This window comes from Protomyctophum bolini (assembly GCF_963924005.1).
Source record: "Protomyctophum bolini genome assembly, chromosome: 4".
Taxonomy (NCBI): domain Eukaryota; kingdom Metazoa; phylum Chordata; class Actinopteri; order Myctophiformes; family Myctophidae; genus Protomyctophum; species Protomyctophum bolini.
In genome coordinates this window covers 3128813-3145155 of record NC_137865.1, presented here as the reverse complement: position 1 = coordinate 3145155, position 16343 = coordinate 3128813, and the positions used below count along the sequence as shown (strand labels likewise).

At 44.7% G+C, this 16343-nt stretch overlaps 1 protein-coding gene across 1 annotated transcript in view; it reads right to left on the bottom strand.

Moving 5' to 3' along the window:
* The window catches only part of bcar1 (BCAR1 scaffold protein, Cas family member), an 84289-nt gene that overhangs the window by 37037 nt on the left and 30909 nt on the right, over positions 1 to 16343 (bottom strand). The window contains 2 exon segments of the mRNA XM_080761870.1: positions 4456 to 5148; positions 8595 to 8840. Coding sequence (XP_080617996.1) covers positions 4456 to 5148; positions 8595 to 8840 — 939 coding nt within the window.

Sequence of the window (16343 nt, the reverse complement as noted above, 5' to 3'; positions counted from 1 at the left end):
CTCTTTGGTGGGGACGTAACAACTACAAATAACACCTGGACCTCTTTGGTGGGGGACGTAACAACTACAAATAACACCTGGACCTCTTTGGTGGGGGACGCGTACTACAAATAACACCTGGACCTCTTTGGTGGGGACGTAACAACTACAAATAACACCTGGACCTCTTTGGTGGGGGACGTAACAACTACAAATAACACCTGGACCTCTTTGGTGGGGACGTAACAACTACAAATAACACCTGGACCTCTTTGGTGGGGACGTAACAACTACAAATAACACTAAGCTAAGAAAGTCTTCTAGTATGGAATTCTCCTTTTACTCTTGAGAGAGCAAAATTAAACCATATGGACCTGGCTGTACAGGTCCATTTGGTTTCCTTTTTACACTCGTTAAGTTATTGTCGAAAAACTGCTATTTTGTTCGACGTGTGCCCTGAATGCCTGCATTGGCTGTCATCACATCAATATACAACATGGAATTGCAGGACAACGTCTTATCCAACGACAATAGAATAAAGACGTATTATTAGGTCTGAGAGGGTAAAAGTCATCAAATGGTGAAAAAGCCGAATACATAATAGACACATGCACACAGCCCTAGCTCGTCATCGCTGCCAAAACACCTGCCATTTATTTCTCTCTCTCTCTCTCTCTCTCTCTCTCTCTCTCTCTCTCTCTCTATTTCAGTGGTTCTCAACCGGTGGTCCGGGGACCACCAGTGGTCCTTGAGGGGAGTCGGTAACCAAATGACACTTAAGAGTTCTTTAAAGGAGAATTCCAGACTAGAAGGCCTTCGTAGTCGTTACGTCCCCACCAAAGAGGTCCAGGTGTTATTTTGTGCAAAAAGTGCATTATTGGCTATTTCCCCTAATTATAAGCCCTCAACGGGGGTTGGGTTTTTGTGCAAATTCGCTTATTTCAATCGAAAATAAGTAGTAAAGTGATTTTTGAGCGATGGAAATAAGCAAATTAGCACTGTAACACCCCATAGCCCCATTCAATTCAATGCAATTCAATGCAATTCATTGAGGGCTTATGGTAGGGGAAATACCCAATAATGCGCTTTTGCACCTGGACCTCTTTGGTGGGGACGTAACAACTACAAATAACACCTGGACCTCTTTGGTGGGGACGCAACAACTACAAATAACACCTGGACCTCTTTGGTGGGGACGTAACAACTACAAATAACACCTGGACCTCTTTGGTGGGGACGTAACAACTACAAATAACACCTGGACCTCTTTGGTGGGGGACGTAACAACTACAAATAACACCTGGACCTCTTTGGTGGGGGACGTAACAACTACAAATAACACCTGGACCTCTTTGGTGGGGGACGTAACAACTACAAATAACACCTGGACCTCTTTGGTGGGGGACGTAACAACTACAAATAACACCTGGACCTCTTTGGTGGGGACGTAACAACTACAAATAACACCTGGACCTCTTTGGTGGGGGACGTAACAACTACAAATAACACCTGGACCTCTTTGGTGGGGGACGTAACAACCACAAATAAAGCTAAGAAAGTCTTCTAGTATGGAATTCTCCTTTTACTCTTGAGAGAGCAAAATTAAACCATATGGACCTGGCTGTACAGGTCCATTTGGTTTCCTTTTTACACTCTTGAAGAGTTAAGTTATTGTCGAACAACTGCTATTTTGATCAACGTGTGCCCTGGATGCCTTGCATGGCTCTCATCACATCAATATACAACATGGAATTGCAGGACAACGTCTTATCCAACGACAATAGAATAAAGACGTATTGGGTCTGAGAGGCTAAAAGTCATCAAATGGTGAAAAAGCTGAATAAATAATAGACCTTGTTATGAAAACCGAAGTAGCTATAGGGTATTGCTTTACAACAAAACAGCGTTCATGGTGGCACAATGGTCAATTCACACTTAAATATTGAAGAATGAACGTTTGCCTATGGTATACCAACATCAACACAGCATGGACATGTGCAGGACAAAACCTGGACATCTTAACCGGCTCGTATAGCGCGCCACTCGAGCTTGTAGTTCTGCTATTTTTGAAAAATCGAAGAGCGACTGACATACGTAGAAGACATTTTTATAATCTGATCTCAGGTCAGAATGGAAAACTGTCAGGATGTAGAAGACATTTTTTTAGAATCTGATCTCAGGTCTGTCATTGTGCCGTTTGTGAACTGAGTGCTGAGTGTGCCGTTTCCACCCGGGTTCGGAGGAAGGGTCAGTCGTCCTATTATAGCCTTCTGGAGATTGATGGAGGAACGGTGTACACCGTACGTTATTGGGTGAAATGTATTGTATTGGTTATTGGTTGTGATGTAGGCCAGTGGGCTGGTTGGGGTGGGGGGGGGGGGGGAGGGGGGTAACCCCAAACACATCCAAACCCAACACGTGGAACCAATAGCCACTTCATCTTGCTCATGTAGGTTAATCGGGTTAATTGGGGGTATATTATAGCCTAGGTAAATTCTAAATCAATGATACCGTTCTACAGTTGTAGAAATAGATTTTCACTATAAAACAGGAGCATCGTTCATCTGAAATATCATTGAGTTACCGGTAAGCAATGTCGAAAAAATAAATATTCAAATATTTGTGCCGCATTTTTACGATTTTTCAAAAAATAGCAGACCTACAAGCTCGTAGCACGCCACTCGGTGGCTCGCTATATGAGCTTGTAGATCTGCTATTTTCCAATAGCTAAAGTATAACATAATGCTTATAGTTAAGACACCAAAAGGGGTTCCCGTCCAATTCTAAATGAATTATACTGTTCTTAGTTGTGTAAAAAAAATCAGCTATTTTCACTATAAAACAGGAACATCGTTCGTCTAAAATATAACTGAGGTACCGGTAAGAAATGTCTGCGCTTGTCTGCGCTGTTTTGTTTGTCTAGTGAGAATATAGAGAGCTGTTACGCAATTTAAACGTTTAAAAAAAAAACGATTTGCAGTGCAATAACCAAGAGTCTGCTTGCCTATATATATAGGCAACCACGCTAGTGACGGTGACACGGATTTGAAGTCATATTGCCCATCAGCCCCACTGCAGGGTCGCCAGGGTGTGAGGCTCAGAGTAGTGGAATTAGCGTAGGTTTGATAGTGCCGGGAGAGGTTCAATCCATCCGCCTAGCCTAGAGGGGCGATACTAATATTAGTCCCGCCCCTCTCAGCATTACATTTTTCCCCCCGCAAATGTCCCGCCCCATATTTGCATACTGGGGCCCTGGTTGGTTACAGCCTGGTTTCCAGACGAATCTGGTTGGCTCGTCACCACTTGTGAAGTCCTCCCACAATTGAGAGAGGGGCCAGACTCAATCTGCCTGGGGGTGATATGCATTGAGAGGGGCCAGACTTAATCTGCCTGGGGGTGATATGCATTGAGAGGGACCAGACTCAATCTGCCTGCAGGGGGTGATATGCATTGAGAGGGGCCAGACTCAATCTGCCTGGGGGTGATATGCATTGAGAGGGGCCAGACTCAATCTGCCTGGGGGTGATATGCATTGAGAGGGGCCGGACTTAATCTGCCTGGGGGTGATATGCATTGAGAGGGGCCGGACTTAATCTGCCTGGGGGTGATATGCATTGAGAGGAGCCAGACTTAATCTGCCTGGGGGTGATACACATTGAGAGGGGCCAGACTTAATCTGCCTGGGGGTGATACACATTGAGAGGGGCCAGACTTAATCTGCCTGGGGGTGATATGCATTGAGAGGGGCCAGACTCAATCTGCCTGGGGGTGATATGCATTGAGAGGGGCCAGACTCAATCTGCCTGGGGGTGATATGCATTGAGAGGGGCCGGACTTAATCTGCCTGGGGGTGATATGCATTGAGAGGGGCCGGACTTAATCTGCCTGGGGGTGATATGCATTGAGAGGAGCCAGACTTAATCTGCCTGGGGGTGATACACATTGAGAGGGGCCAGACTTAATCTGCCTGGGGGTGATATGCATTGAGAGGGACCAGACTTAATCTGCCTGGGGGTGATATGCATTGAGAGGGACCAGACTCAATCTGCCTGGGGGTGATATGCATTGGGAGGGGCCAGACTCAATCTGCCTGGGGGTGATATGCATTGAGAGGGACCAGACTCAATCTGCCTGGGGCAAAATGCATTGAGAGGAGCCAGACTTAATCTGCCTGGGGGTGATATGCATTGGGAGGGGCCAGACTCAATCTGCCTGGGGGTGATATGCATTTAGAGAGGGGCCAGACTCAATCTGCCTGGGGGTGATATGCATTCAGAGAGGGGCCAGACTTAATCTGCCTGGGTTGATATGCATTGAGAGGAGCCACACTCAATCTGCCTGGGGGTGATATGCATTGAGAGGAGCCACACTCAATCTGCCTGGGGCGATATGCATTGCAAAGGCAGATGAAGGCTGGCTATGCGAGGCTACCATCCATCCATCCATCCATCCATCCATCCATCCATCGACCCTTACCTTTCCCAGTGGCTTGTTGTTGCTTTCCCAGGACGGCGGGACCTGGTAAATGTCCTGTCCTGTCGTCCCTCCCCCCTGGTGAGGCCCCATGGAGGGGGGCACCTGGTAGATATCCTTAGTGCCCACAACGGGCCCCATGGAGGGGGGGATCTGGTAGATATCCTTAGAGCCCACAACGGGCCCCATGGAGGGGGGGATCTGGTAGATATCCTTAGAGCCCACAACGGGCCCCATGGAGGGGGGGATCTGGTAGATATCCTTAGAGCCCACAATGGGCCCCATGGAGGGGGGGATCTGGTAGATATCCTTAGAGCCCACAACAGGGCCCATGGAAGGGGGCACCTGGTAGATATCCTGCTGCTGCTGCTGGTGGTGGTGGTACTGTTTCTGGGCTAGCGCGGGGGGTAGTCCCCCCGTTGTCGGACCCCCGGGGTGGTAGGACTTGGGCGGCGGCGGTCCCACGGGGCCAGAGGGCACCTGGTAGACGCTCTGCTGCTGCGGGGGGGGTCCGTGCGAGGGGGGGAAACTGTAGACGCTGTCCAACGGGTTGTTGTTGTTGTTGGCGGGGGTGGAGTACGAGGCCGGGTGCATGGACGTGTACTGCGACGACGCCAGCGGCTTGCTGGGAATACCGCCAGACGACGACGACGACCCCCCCGGGGGCTTGGAGTAGAGCGAGGCGGCGGTCCGCGACTGGAGTGGAGGAAAGAGAAGAAGAAGAAGAAGAAGATGTTATTTATTAGCATATTTTAAAGTGCGTTCGATCGATCGAGCCATAATGCTACTTACGTTAGCCGGGTTAGCTAGCTGTGTTGTTAGCATAGCACTGGATCGTCCATCTTAGATCGCCATAATAATCCATTCTATCTGTTTCTTTCAATCGCCCGTATCCCCTATTCCTTTGTCCCAGATGGCATTTTTGGTCAAAACCACGTTTTTTTCACCCACAGAGCAGACGATGTGGAGCACGCCAGTGCCTCGGTTTGGATTCATATTGTAAACAAGGCCTTGTCTCGGCTCCGTCGAGCGTCCTAGCATAATACTACTTCCGGTAGACTGGGAATGTGGCTTTTCAAAATAAGAGCTCAAATGGGAAAAAAATGCTGGAGTGAATTAGATCCTAGTTTTTCAATAAATGCCAGCAATGTAAGTGTTTTCAAGTACAAAAAGTTAAAGTAGGCTACTCATATTGCAGAATGTCCCATTTTACCAAGTTCAAAATATGTACAATATCTATTGAAAATAGCCAATCCAAACAAGTTCACAATGCATATAGGCAAAGGACCACTTCACCACTTTTCAACTCATCTTATATATTATCAATATAATTGGTCCTCACTAATGTTCATGGTAAAATACCACAATATTTTCCTATACTCGGTCTGTGTCTCGTAATAGGAGGGCCGTGGGCAGTTCCAATTAGATGAAGGTATAGGTTGAAAAGTGGTGAAGTGGTCCTTTTAACAGGCTCCGTCCATCCGACACGTCATAGGGAATCCAAGGACGTGCGTGTACACCAAGGCTATTGGCTTAGACTAAGGTTCTAGTTTATTTAGTGTCCCCGAAGGGCAAATTGGGTTGCATGAGCATAGACAGTACATTAAACAATGAATGAAACAGTACAAACAAACAAACAGTTCACATAGCGGATACCAGAGTACAGAGGTGCACACAACCATTAAAGGCGCAGTGAAATGAAAAAGACGTTTTTCACACTTTTAGACCATATCCGTGGTCATCATATGGGCATACCTAACAATGGATGCCAAAAAAATGGGAAAATTCTCATTTCTGTGTGTTTTTATATCAAAGGTCCATAAAAACGATTGTATTATTTATTTATTAAAACGAAAACGTGCTGCGTGATGACGTGTAGAGATACACATCGATAAAAGCCAATAAAAATGAAGCTCACCTGTTTAATTCCCCATATCTGCGCATCCATGCAACACAGCTGCTTCTGATTACAGATTACTCCGTTTTTATTTCCATTCAAGATAACATTCAGACAGTGTATTACTCGGTTTCAACGTAATCATCACGCTAAAATATGTTTCTGAAAACATTATAGGGTAGAAATAAGCCACGTAACAGTAAACTGGTTGTGCTGGCCGACCGTCTGATTTGTAAACAAACACACACCACGCTGTAGCGCATAGCAGAGCTACCGTCCCTAGCTACCGTCCCATCGCCTGAAGGGATGCGACACTCTGATTGGTTCAGAAACTTCAGACCGGTGTTTCATGTGGAAACACCATTTTCATGTTGTTCACCATTTCCGTTTCACTGCGCCTTTAAAGTGCAGGTGTTAAAGTGCTATGCGATATGTCATAAAAGTGCATGTGCATAGTCATTAGGCACGAGATAATACAGTAAAAAGTGAAAAGTACTCATCATAAGGTTATAATATCCTAGATCTACCCACAGCAGCATTCAGTGTGCGAATGGAGACCGGGACAAAGGAATGTTTGTGCTTGGTTTTTTGTGGCACAATAAGGGGCTCGCAAGCGAAGGCCGGATGGGAGAAGGATGTACTCTCCGTGTAGAGGGTGAGCAGCATCAGATCGGATGCTCAGGGGCTTTGTTAAGTACCTGTTTCTTATAAAGATCTGGTCTAGGCCGTTCATTTGTGAGCCAATGATTCTAGAGGCCACTTTTTACAATTTTCCCCAGGGATTTTTTGTCTCTGATGCAGAGATTATACCATATAGCAACAGATAATGGAGAAAGAAATGGCGGACTCGATGTATAGGCACTGTAAAACAGTTTCATCAGAGTCTTGTCGACATTGAACTGGAGCCAATTTCCTCAGGCGGTACAGGCTTTGTTGACCTTTTTTTATGCATCACATCAGTATTTTGGTCGAATTTCAGTTCGTCATCAATAACTGTGCCTAGATATTTGTGGCTGGGTACAATATCTATACAGTCTGTCCGTTGACAACACTCTTCTGGGGGGATTGTGGGGAACGTCTAAAATCTATGCATTATAGCTCTTTTGTTTTAGAAACATTTAGCTGCAAGAAGGCGTAGTCACACCAGGATAGAAAGTCGTCTACCACTTGCCCGTGACAGTTCTCATCATTGTCAAGCAGGCTGACGATGACCGAGTCGTCAGCGTATTTAATGATGAATCTGTTTTGGAAATGGCTAACACAATCGTTGGTATAAAGAATGTAAAGAAAGGCAGATAAAAACACAACCCTGGGGCGAGCCAGCCACTTTGAGATCTGTTAGTTAAGAAGTCAAGAATCCAGCCTACCAGACAGGGATCTATACACCAAAGGAGTTTATCAACCAAGACATGGGGGCTGTATGGTATTAAATGCTGAGGAAAAATCAATAAAGAGCAGCCTATAGCATGGGTTTTACTACCTTCAAGGTAGTTTGTGCAGGAGATTCAGTAAGGTGGCAAGTGCATCTTGAACACCCCTTCCAGCCCTATATGCGCAGACTGGAGGGGGGTCCAGAAATTAAGCGCTCAGTTTTTGCCACGAGCTCGGGCTTGATTTGTTTTTCACATTTGTTTCATGATCAAGGAAGTTAGAGCAACAGGCCTGAAATCATTGTTCGAGAGGGTAGAGGGTAGAAGACCCTCTGCCTACGCCTCTCAGCCATGGTAAAAAAATCCACGGTATAACCTGAGACCTCTTGTGGCGTATTGCTTTAATCTATATGTCACGGTTCGTGACGTGTTATGTTTAACTTGTGTGTACCTTTTATTTTGTAGTATTGTTTTGTGCCCTCCTGTCTGCCCCTGTAGTTCTGTATACCTAACCTGTATTGTGATTAGTCTTTGTTTTTCACCTGTGGTCCTCTTAGTCCCCCAGCCAATTCCCTAGTCTTGATTTTGAGTTTTCTTTCACCTGTGCCTATAGTTAGTCTGTGTCTATTTTTACACTCCCCTGTTTGTTCCGTTCCCTTTCTAGTTCGTCACTTAATGTCAGTATAGTGTTCAGCTCCTCATGTATCCATGATTTGCCTCCTAGTGTGTATTCCTGATTCATGTACTTCAAAGTTCCCTGTATTCCTTGTGTTGTGGGTTTTTTTGGAATAAAACCCTTGCATTGAAGCTCATCTGCCTCCGCCTATATCTGTCTGCAATTGGGTCCTAATTGCTCACAGCTGTGACATATATACCTGTGAACACGTGGTGGAAGACGGCGTGCCCGTCTGCGGCGTCTTGCCGTCCTGGTGGTACATGCCCACCAGGATCTTGAGGCGGTTGCCGGGCACGATGCCCTGGCGCCCGTGCAGCGAGCAGAGCCACCAGCCGTCGAGCCCCTGCGTGTCGCGCTCCAGCACCGTCATGATGTCGCCCTTCCGGAAGGACAGCTCGTCCGGGGACTCGGCCACGTTGTCGTACAGGGCCTTGGCTAGCACGTTCTATAGCAGGGGGGGAAAAGAAGGAAAGGACAAGGGGAGAGAGAGAGAGAGCAAAGTGTCGGTTAAAGTTGTTGTTGTTGTTGTCGGTAAAAGTATACGGAATTGAAAATGTACTTGAGCAAAAGTACAAAAGTATTGGCATCAAAATGTACTTAACCCTCTAAGACCCAGCATTGCTTTATAGCAACAAGTTATATTTTAATTAATTACTTAATTATTATTATTTATTCTGTTCTGTTTTCACCTTAAACGTCATCAGTGATGTTCATTGCAATGCCATTGGTCATGATATTTGCATATAAATACCCCCCCACAGAGGCTGAAATTCACACAAATTAAAAGTTTCTGGACTTTAACCTATGACTTTTGACCTTTAACCCTAATAAAAGTAAGTAAAATAATTGTAATATATGTTTTTTTTGTGATCATTAGAATGTCTAGAACATGTTTTATTCACTATTGTGAAAGATATCCCCCAAATGTAAATTATTAATTTATTATATCATTATTATACATTTTTCATCAAACTTTTTTTTCCTTTTTTTTAACATATTTTTTAGTCTTAGTCATAATAGTACAAAAATAGTAGTAAGGTTGAAATATTTTTTTTGCAAGTAGAAATTAAAGGAGCATTCAGTGATTGAGGGTAACAAGATGTGCACATGCACCCTCTACAGTGGGGGGGACACGCGACAGGCCAACAGCACACACACCAAGGCCCGCCCCCGCTCGATCATGATTGGTGGAAGGCTGGGCCACCTATAGCCAAAAACAAAACCTAAGGTTTTTTGACCCCCAGGTTAACTGGGGACAGGGAGGAACTCCTTGGACAGAACACTCTATACTCTATAGTAGGCAGGATTATCACAACAAAACAAAAAAATAAGTGATTTTTAAATTAAGTGAAGTCACTGAATATACCTTTAAAGTACTAAAATTAAAAGTACTCATATTGCAGACTGTCCGTTTCACAAGTTCAGAATGTGTAGAAAATCAAATTGAAAACAGCAGATCTTAATTTCAATTTTGTCATACAAGGCCTTGGCTAGCACATTCTACAATGGAAGGAAGGACACAGAGAGAGAGAGAGAGAGAGAGAGAGCAAAGTGTCGGTTAAAGTTGTTGTTGTTGTCTGTCTGCTTGTGTCAGTGGCGGAAAGTAACCAAGCACTTTTACTCAAGTACTGTACCCGATATGTATACCGTTTGTTCATGCCAGTGGTGTCCCCCCCTCCCCCTCCCCAAATTGACATTTATCAGAGTCCCGTTTTGAAAAAGATATGCCAGGGGGACGACACGACGTCGCTGCTGGAATGTGTTTTGGGAGCCGGTTATAGAGCTATATAATATAGCAAGCCAATTCCAAAAGGAATGTCCCGGAATGTTTTGCATTTTTTCACGTCGCCTATAATGAACATGACCAAAATTGTGAGGCCCGGGCGGCCATGAGGGTTAAAGTGGTCACTGCAGAAGACAAAAACAACAATAACAACAACAACAACAACAGACCGAAGAACAGGTCACTGGCCCGCACGTTGCTGTCCGGCAGAGAAAAAAACTTTCTTATCTACATTATTTCCGTTTTCAGCGACACTTTTTGAGCTTGTATACTTTTGTAGAAATTAAAAAAAAATACCTCGTGTTTTTATATCAGTGGTGCTCCATATTTCATGTCAAGGACCCCAACAATTATTATCTAACTGACCCCCATCTGAAAATATGTTGTTCCAGGAAAAGCAGACCTACAAGCTCACAGCACGGAACGAGCTTGTAGGTCTGCTATTTTTTTTTTTATCGTGAAAATGTGACACAAATTTGGAATATCAATTCTTTCAGAGCGAACGTTTTTAACTCAAATCTTTGCTTATCTGAGGGGGGTCCCTGGAACAACAGTAGTTTGAGAACCACTTACATAGAAATAATGGGCATTAGTAGAATAATATGTTCTCAGGCCCAAATGGGTTATAAGAGCGTCTGCTAAATGTCTACACATTGTAAATGTATACATTATACTGTATATTTGTCCTCCACCATGGGAAAAACACCTGAATCAGTTGTTTACTGAGTGGAGGAGGAGGAGGAGGAGGAGGATAACATGATGAGCACAACACTGTGTTTGACGTAAGGAGCCTTTTCACAGACCAGGACAATGAGGTAAACATGATTCATATACACACTCTCTCTCTCTCTCTCTCTCTCATACGCACACGCACACACAGGCACACACACACACACACACACACACACACACGCACACAAAGGCACACGCACATGCACACGCACACGCACACGCTCCATCTGCGTGTGTGGAAACGTACCGTGTAAACAGAAACGCCCCCGCACTTTGGAACTCTTTGAAACTAAACCAATATTTGTCGTCTACATTTGACCTCACCCTCTCTCTCTCTCTCTCTCTCTCTCTCTCTCTCTCCCTCTCTCTCCCCCTCCGACCGCCCCCATTTTCTGTCTGTGTCCCGCCCAAGGAACCAGTGACTGGTACAGCTTTTCACTTGGCCCGATGCCAGCGGGCACACACACACACACACACACACACACACGCACACACGCGCGCGCGCGCACGCACGCCACGAATAGGGCCGTGTGATTGGCTCACTGAGAGAGCTTCCTGATTTACAGTCAGTCACGGAGTTAAGGGCCTCTATCCATGAGAGAGAGAGAGAGAGAGAGAGAGAGAGAGGAAAAGGCTGTCAATCATGACCTATAATCACCGTTCCATCAATCTCCTCCTGGTCCAGTCGAGTGTCCCGTGTGTGTGTGTGTGTGTGTGTGTGTGTGTGTGTGTGTGTGTGTGTGTGTGTGTGTGTGCTACGTGCATGCGTGCGTGTGTGTGTGTGTGTGTGTGTGTGTGTGTGTGTGTGTGGGGGGGGGGGGGGTAAGTATACGTTGTAAAAAATAAAATACATAGTATAGAAGGCTGAAGTGGTTAATAATAATAATAATCTAAATCTACAAAGTAACTAGAGAATCTATACTTTGACAGTATATACTTCAATAGACCCCTTGGTGTGGTTATGTGTGCAATGATGTATTGTATTCCCTTTGTATTTAGGGTTTCTTCCCGGAGCGGGCTGTAACCCTTGACAGTCAAACAAGGCGGTGGAAAAAAAACAGTGATATAGTGACATCACAATATCAGCCCCTCCCCTAAGCCCCTCCCCCTTTATCATACAACTACAGCTGCGGGTGGGCGGCTTCAGTTCAGGTGGATCACCACCCATCACCACCGCCACCCACCAGGCAAACCAGGCACACTTAATGAACTGGTGGGCGTGTCCACATAAAAACAACATTTTAACAAATGCTGTATACACTTAAAAAAACAAAAACAACTTCCTCCTATGAAATTATAATAATAATAATAACTGATGATCATGTTTTAGGATGGGGGGAAAAATCACAGCACTCCATCTTTAAGTAAATCTACTTAGTTACTTACTTACTACACCAGTGGTTCACCAACGTTTTCATGTCAAGGACCCCCAAATTAGTTTGGGCCACGGACCCTCCATTTGAAAAGATACGCCAGTGACTACGATAAGGCAGGATTTTTTTTTTTACAGCATTTTGGTATATACCCCAATTTACATTTTAAAAACCACTGTTCATTTAACTCTGAGAGTGTCCATTTGGTTCACTTTGCACACTCTCAGAGTTACAGACCCATAAGGGTCCATTTTGGTTCCAGACTGTATCATTTAGCTGGACGAGGACCCCCTGGAACTCCCTCAGGGACCCTTAAGGGGGTCGGTCAGACAGACAGACAGACAGACAGACAGACACACACCGTCTGTCACCCCCTGACACTTCCTGTCTCTCTACACGGAGGACAAATCAAAGAAAAGACCCACAAATGTCTCCATAAAAGATATGGAACATGACGGACCGCACCACTGACCAACACAACCATGCGTACGCTCACGTATGCGTGCGTGCGTGCGTGCGCGCGTGCGTGCGTGTGCGTGCGTGTGCGTGTGTGTGTGATGAATGCGTCTCTGTGTCTCAAGCCTCTTTATCTCTCTCTCACAAGTCTGAATGGAGACATGAATCAGAGTGTGTGTCATTCTACCAGTGAGCTCTGACTTTTGCCCTTTCTCTCCCGGTGTCACATTCACACGTGCATACAATTGCAGCACTGTCACATGCGTGCACACACGCACACACACACACGCACGTGAGCGCACACACACACACACACACACACACACGTCTTCATGATACAGTTAAGTAACAATATAGGCATGTCACTCGGTAGTATACTTTATGGGTAAAACTAATTAACAGTGTAGAGTGCAGGCCGGCTGGTGGTGACCGCAAGGTTGCCAGTTCGAACCCTGTCGGCTCCCCCCAGAGTTTTAGTGTCCTTGAGCAAGACACTGATATGTGTAATTTGCTCCTGATGTGCTGGTTGGTTGGCCTTGCGTGGTTTCCGCCGCCATCGGTGTATGAATGTGTGTGTGTGTGTGTGTGTGTGTGTGTGTGTGTGTGTGTGTGTGTGTGTGTGTGTGTGTGTGTGTGTGTGTGTGAGAATGGGTGAATGTACTAATGCACAATCTACGTGAAGCGTCTTGGATAAAGGCGCTATATAAATGCACCGTTTACCATATAGCAGAGACACCACAACATCGTTTGCCTTTTCCTTTGTGGGCATCCCAAGTTGTTGGAACTCTGGTCTGAGATGCAGATTCTAAAAATGTATTTTTCGATTTTTTTAAAATAGCAGACCGAGTAGCGCGCCACCTATGAGCTTGTAGATCTGCTATTTTTCAATAGCTAAAGCACGACATGGGTATAATGTCCTATAGACTGCCAAATATAGAGACAAATATGGTCTGCACCAAGCTCTGGGACGGTATGTATATGGGAGTGGTTGCAGGTATTTAACCCATTCAGATCTGAGAACTGATTCTACAAAGGCCTTCGAAATCCTGACAGTTTTCAGAAAAGGCTCTGTTTCTGTGTCAGTTTTTCATGTCAAGGACCCCTAGAATTATCTGTATTTGCCCGCCGACCCCCCCATCTGAAAATGTGTTGTTCCAAGGACCCTCCCCAGAGGCAAAGATTTGAGTTAAAAAAAACGCTCTGAAAGAATATATATATTCAAAGATTTGCACCACATTTCCACGACTTAAAAAAAAATAGCAGACCTATACAAGCTCGTATAGCGCGGCTATGAGCTTGTAGATCTGCTATTTTTCAATAGCTAAAGTATAACATAATGCTTTAAACACCAAAAGGGGGTTCCCGCCCCTGGGCTATGGTCAAAAGGTACAGGCTATATCTCTTTAATATTTTTTTATCCCACGATTTTGTAACCCATTTTTCACCCCTGTGTCAATCATGCTTCCTTCATGCTTGAGTGTCCAAGTTGCTCCTTTACAACCTGACAGGGGGGAGTTTCCCTGGTTGGACGTATAGCGCGTGGAAGGAACACGTTATTCCGACCAGTTCCTTTCCCCTCTATCAGGCGCCCCGGCTGGCCAGGGGGAGGCAGTTTAGAGACCAGGATTATATATTTAGAGAAAGGCTATATCTCTAATACACAGACACTTCTCTGGACTCTTCATCAACCACAACAACATCACGGTGTACTAGTAGCTGTCAGAGATGTATTAAAGCTATGTCTGTGGGGTTATTTTCACAGAGATGGAACGTGGACCAAATGACACGGATAATAAATGTTTGTACATTCTCACCGTAAGTTATTTTTGATATGCCCTTCGCTATATGAGTGACACGCACGCACAAGTGCACGCGCACACACACACATGCACACGCGCACGCACACACACAGCTCGACTCCATTTTGTTCTGCGATAAAACCTTGAATATAAATAATACGCATTGGACTCGGTATGTGCGAGCGCGCGAACAAACGTGTCAGTGTGCCGACACCTTTAAATGTTTCGTTTGATCCCGGCCGTCATGCCTTCCTTCCTCTCTCTCCCTCTCACTCTCTCTCTCTCTCTCTCTCTCTCTCCATTATCTTCTCTCTCTACTCCGTTGTCCTCTCTTCTCCTCTCTCTCTCTCTCATCACCGTCCATGTCTCCCTCTCATCTCGTCTGTCAAAATGAGAGAGAGAGAGAGAGAAGGAATCCTTTGAAGGCCACAGTACCTTTGTACTGTACGCTCTACCCTGACCTCCTCTTCTCTCCCTCCCTCCCTCTCTCTCTCTCTCTCTCTCTGTCATCAACTGTTGGGAGGGGGGGGGGGGGGTGGGGGGAAACCCTGGTGATGACATCACTGGAGGGCGAGGCGAACTTTGTCCTTTTTTTTCTGCATGCATGCTAACCGCCCTCTTCCAGAAGCCCACAGTCTTTCACAGAACTGAGTCTTTATACAGAAATTAGTCTTTGTACAGAACTGAGTCTTTATACAGAACTGAGTCTTTATAAAGAACTGAGTCTTTATACAGAACTGAGTCTTTATACAGAACTGAGTCTTTATACAGAACCGAGTCTTTATACAGAACTGAGTCTTTATACAGAACTGAGTCTTTATACAGAACTGAGTCTTTATACAGAACCGAGTCTTTATACAGAACTGAGTCTTTATACAGAAATTAGTCTTTATACAGAACTGAGTCTTTATACAGAACCGAGTCTTTATACAGAACTGAGTCTTTATACAGAACTGAGTCTTTTACAGAACTGAGTCTTTTACAGAACTGATTCTTTATACAGAACTGAGTCTTCACACATAACTGAGTCTTTATACAGAACTGAGTCTTTATACAGAACTGAGTCTTTATACAGAACCGAGTCTTTATACAGAACTGAGTCTTTATACAGAACTGAGTCTTTATACAGAACTGAGTCTTTATACAGAACCGAGTCTTTATACAGAACCGAGTCTTTATACAGAACTGAGTCTTTATACAGAACTGAGTCTTTATACAGAACCGAGTCTTTATACAGAACTGAGTCTTTATACAGAAATTAGTCTTTATACAGAACTGAGTCTTTATACAGAACCGAGTCTTTATACAGAACTGAGTCTTTTACAGAACTGAGTCTTTTACAGAACTGATTCTTTATACAGAACTGAGTCTTCACACATAACTGAGTCTTTATACAGAACTGAGTCTTTATACAGAACTGAGTCTTTATACAGAACCGAGTCTTTATACAGAACTGAGTCTTTATACAGAACTGAGTCTTTATACAGAACTGAGTCTTTATACAGAACTGAGTCTTTATACAGAACTGATTCTTCACACATAACTGAGTCTTTATACAGAACTGAGTCTTTCTACAGAGCTGAGTCTTTATACAGAACTGAGTCTTTCACATAACTGAGTCTTTCACAGAACTGAGTCTTTATACAGAACTGAGTCTTTATACAGAACTGAGTCTTTATACAGAACTGAGTCTTCACACATAACTGAGTCTTTATACAGAACTGAGTCTTTATACAGAACTGAGTCTTTTACAGAACTGAGTCTTTTACAGAACTGATTCTTTATACAGAACTGAGTCTTCACAC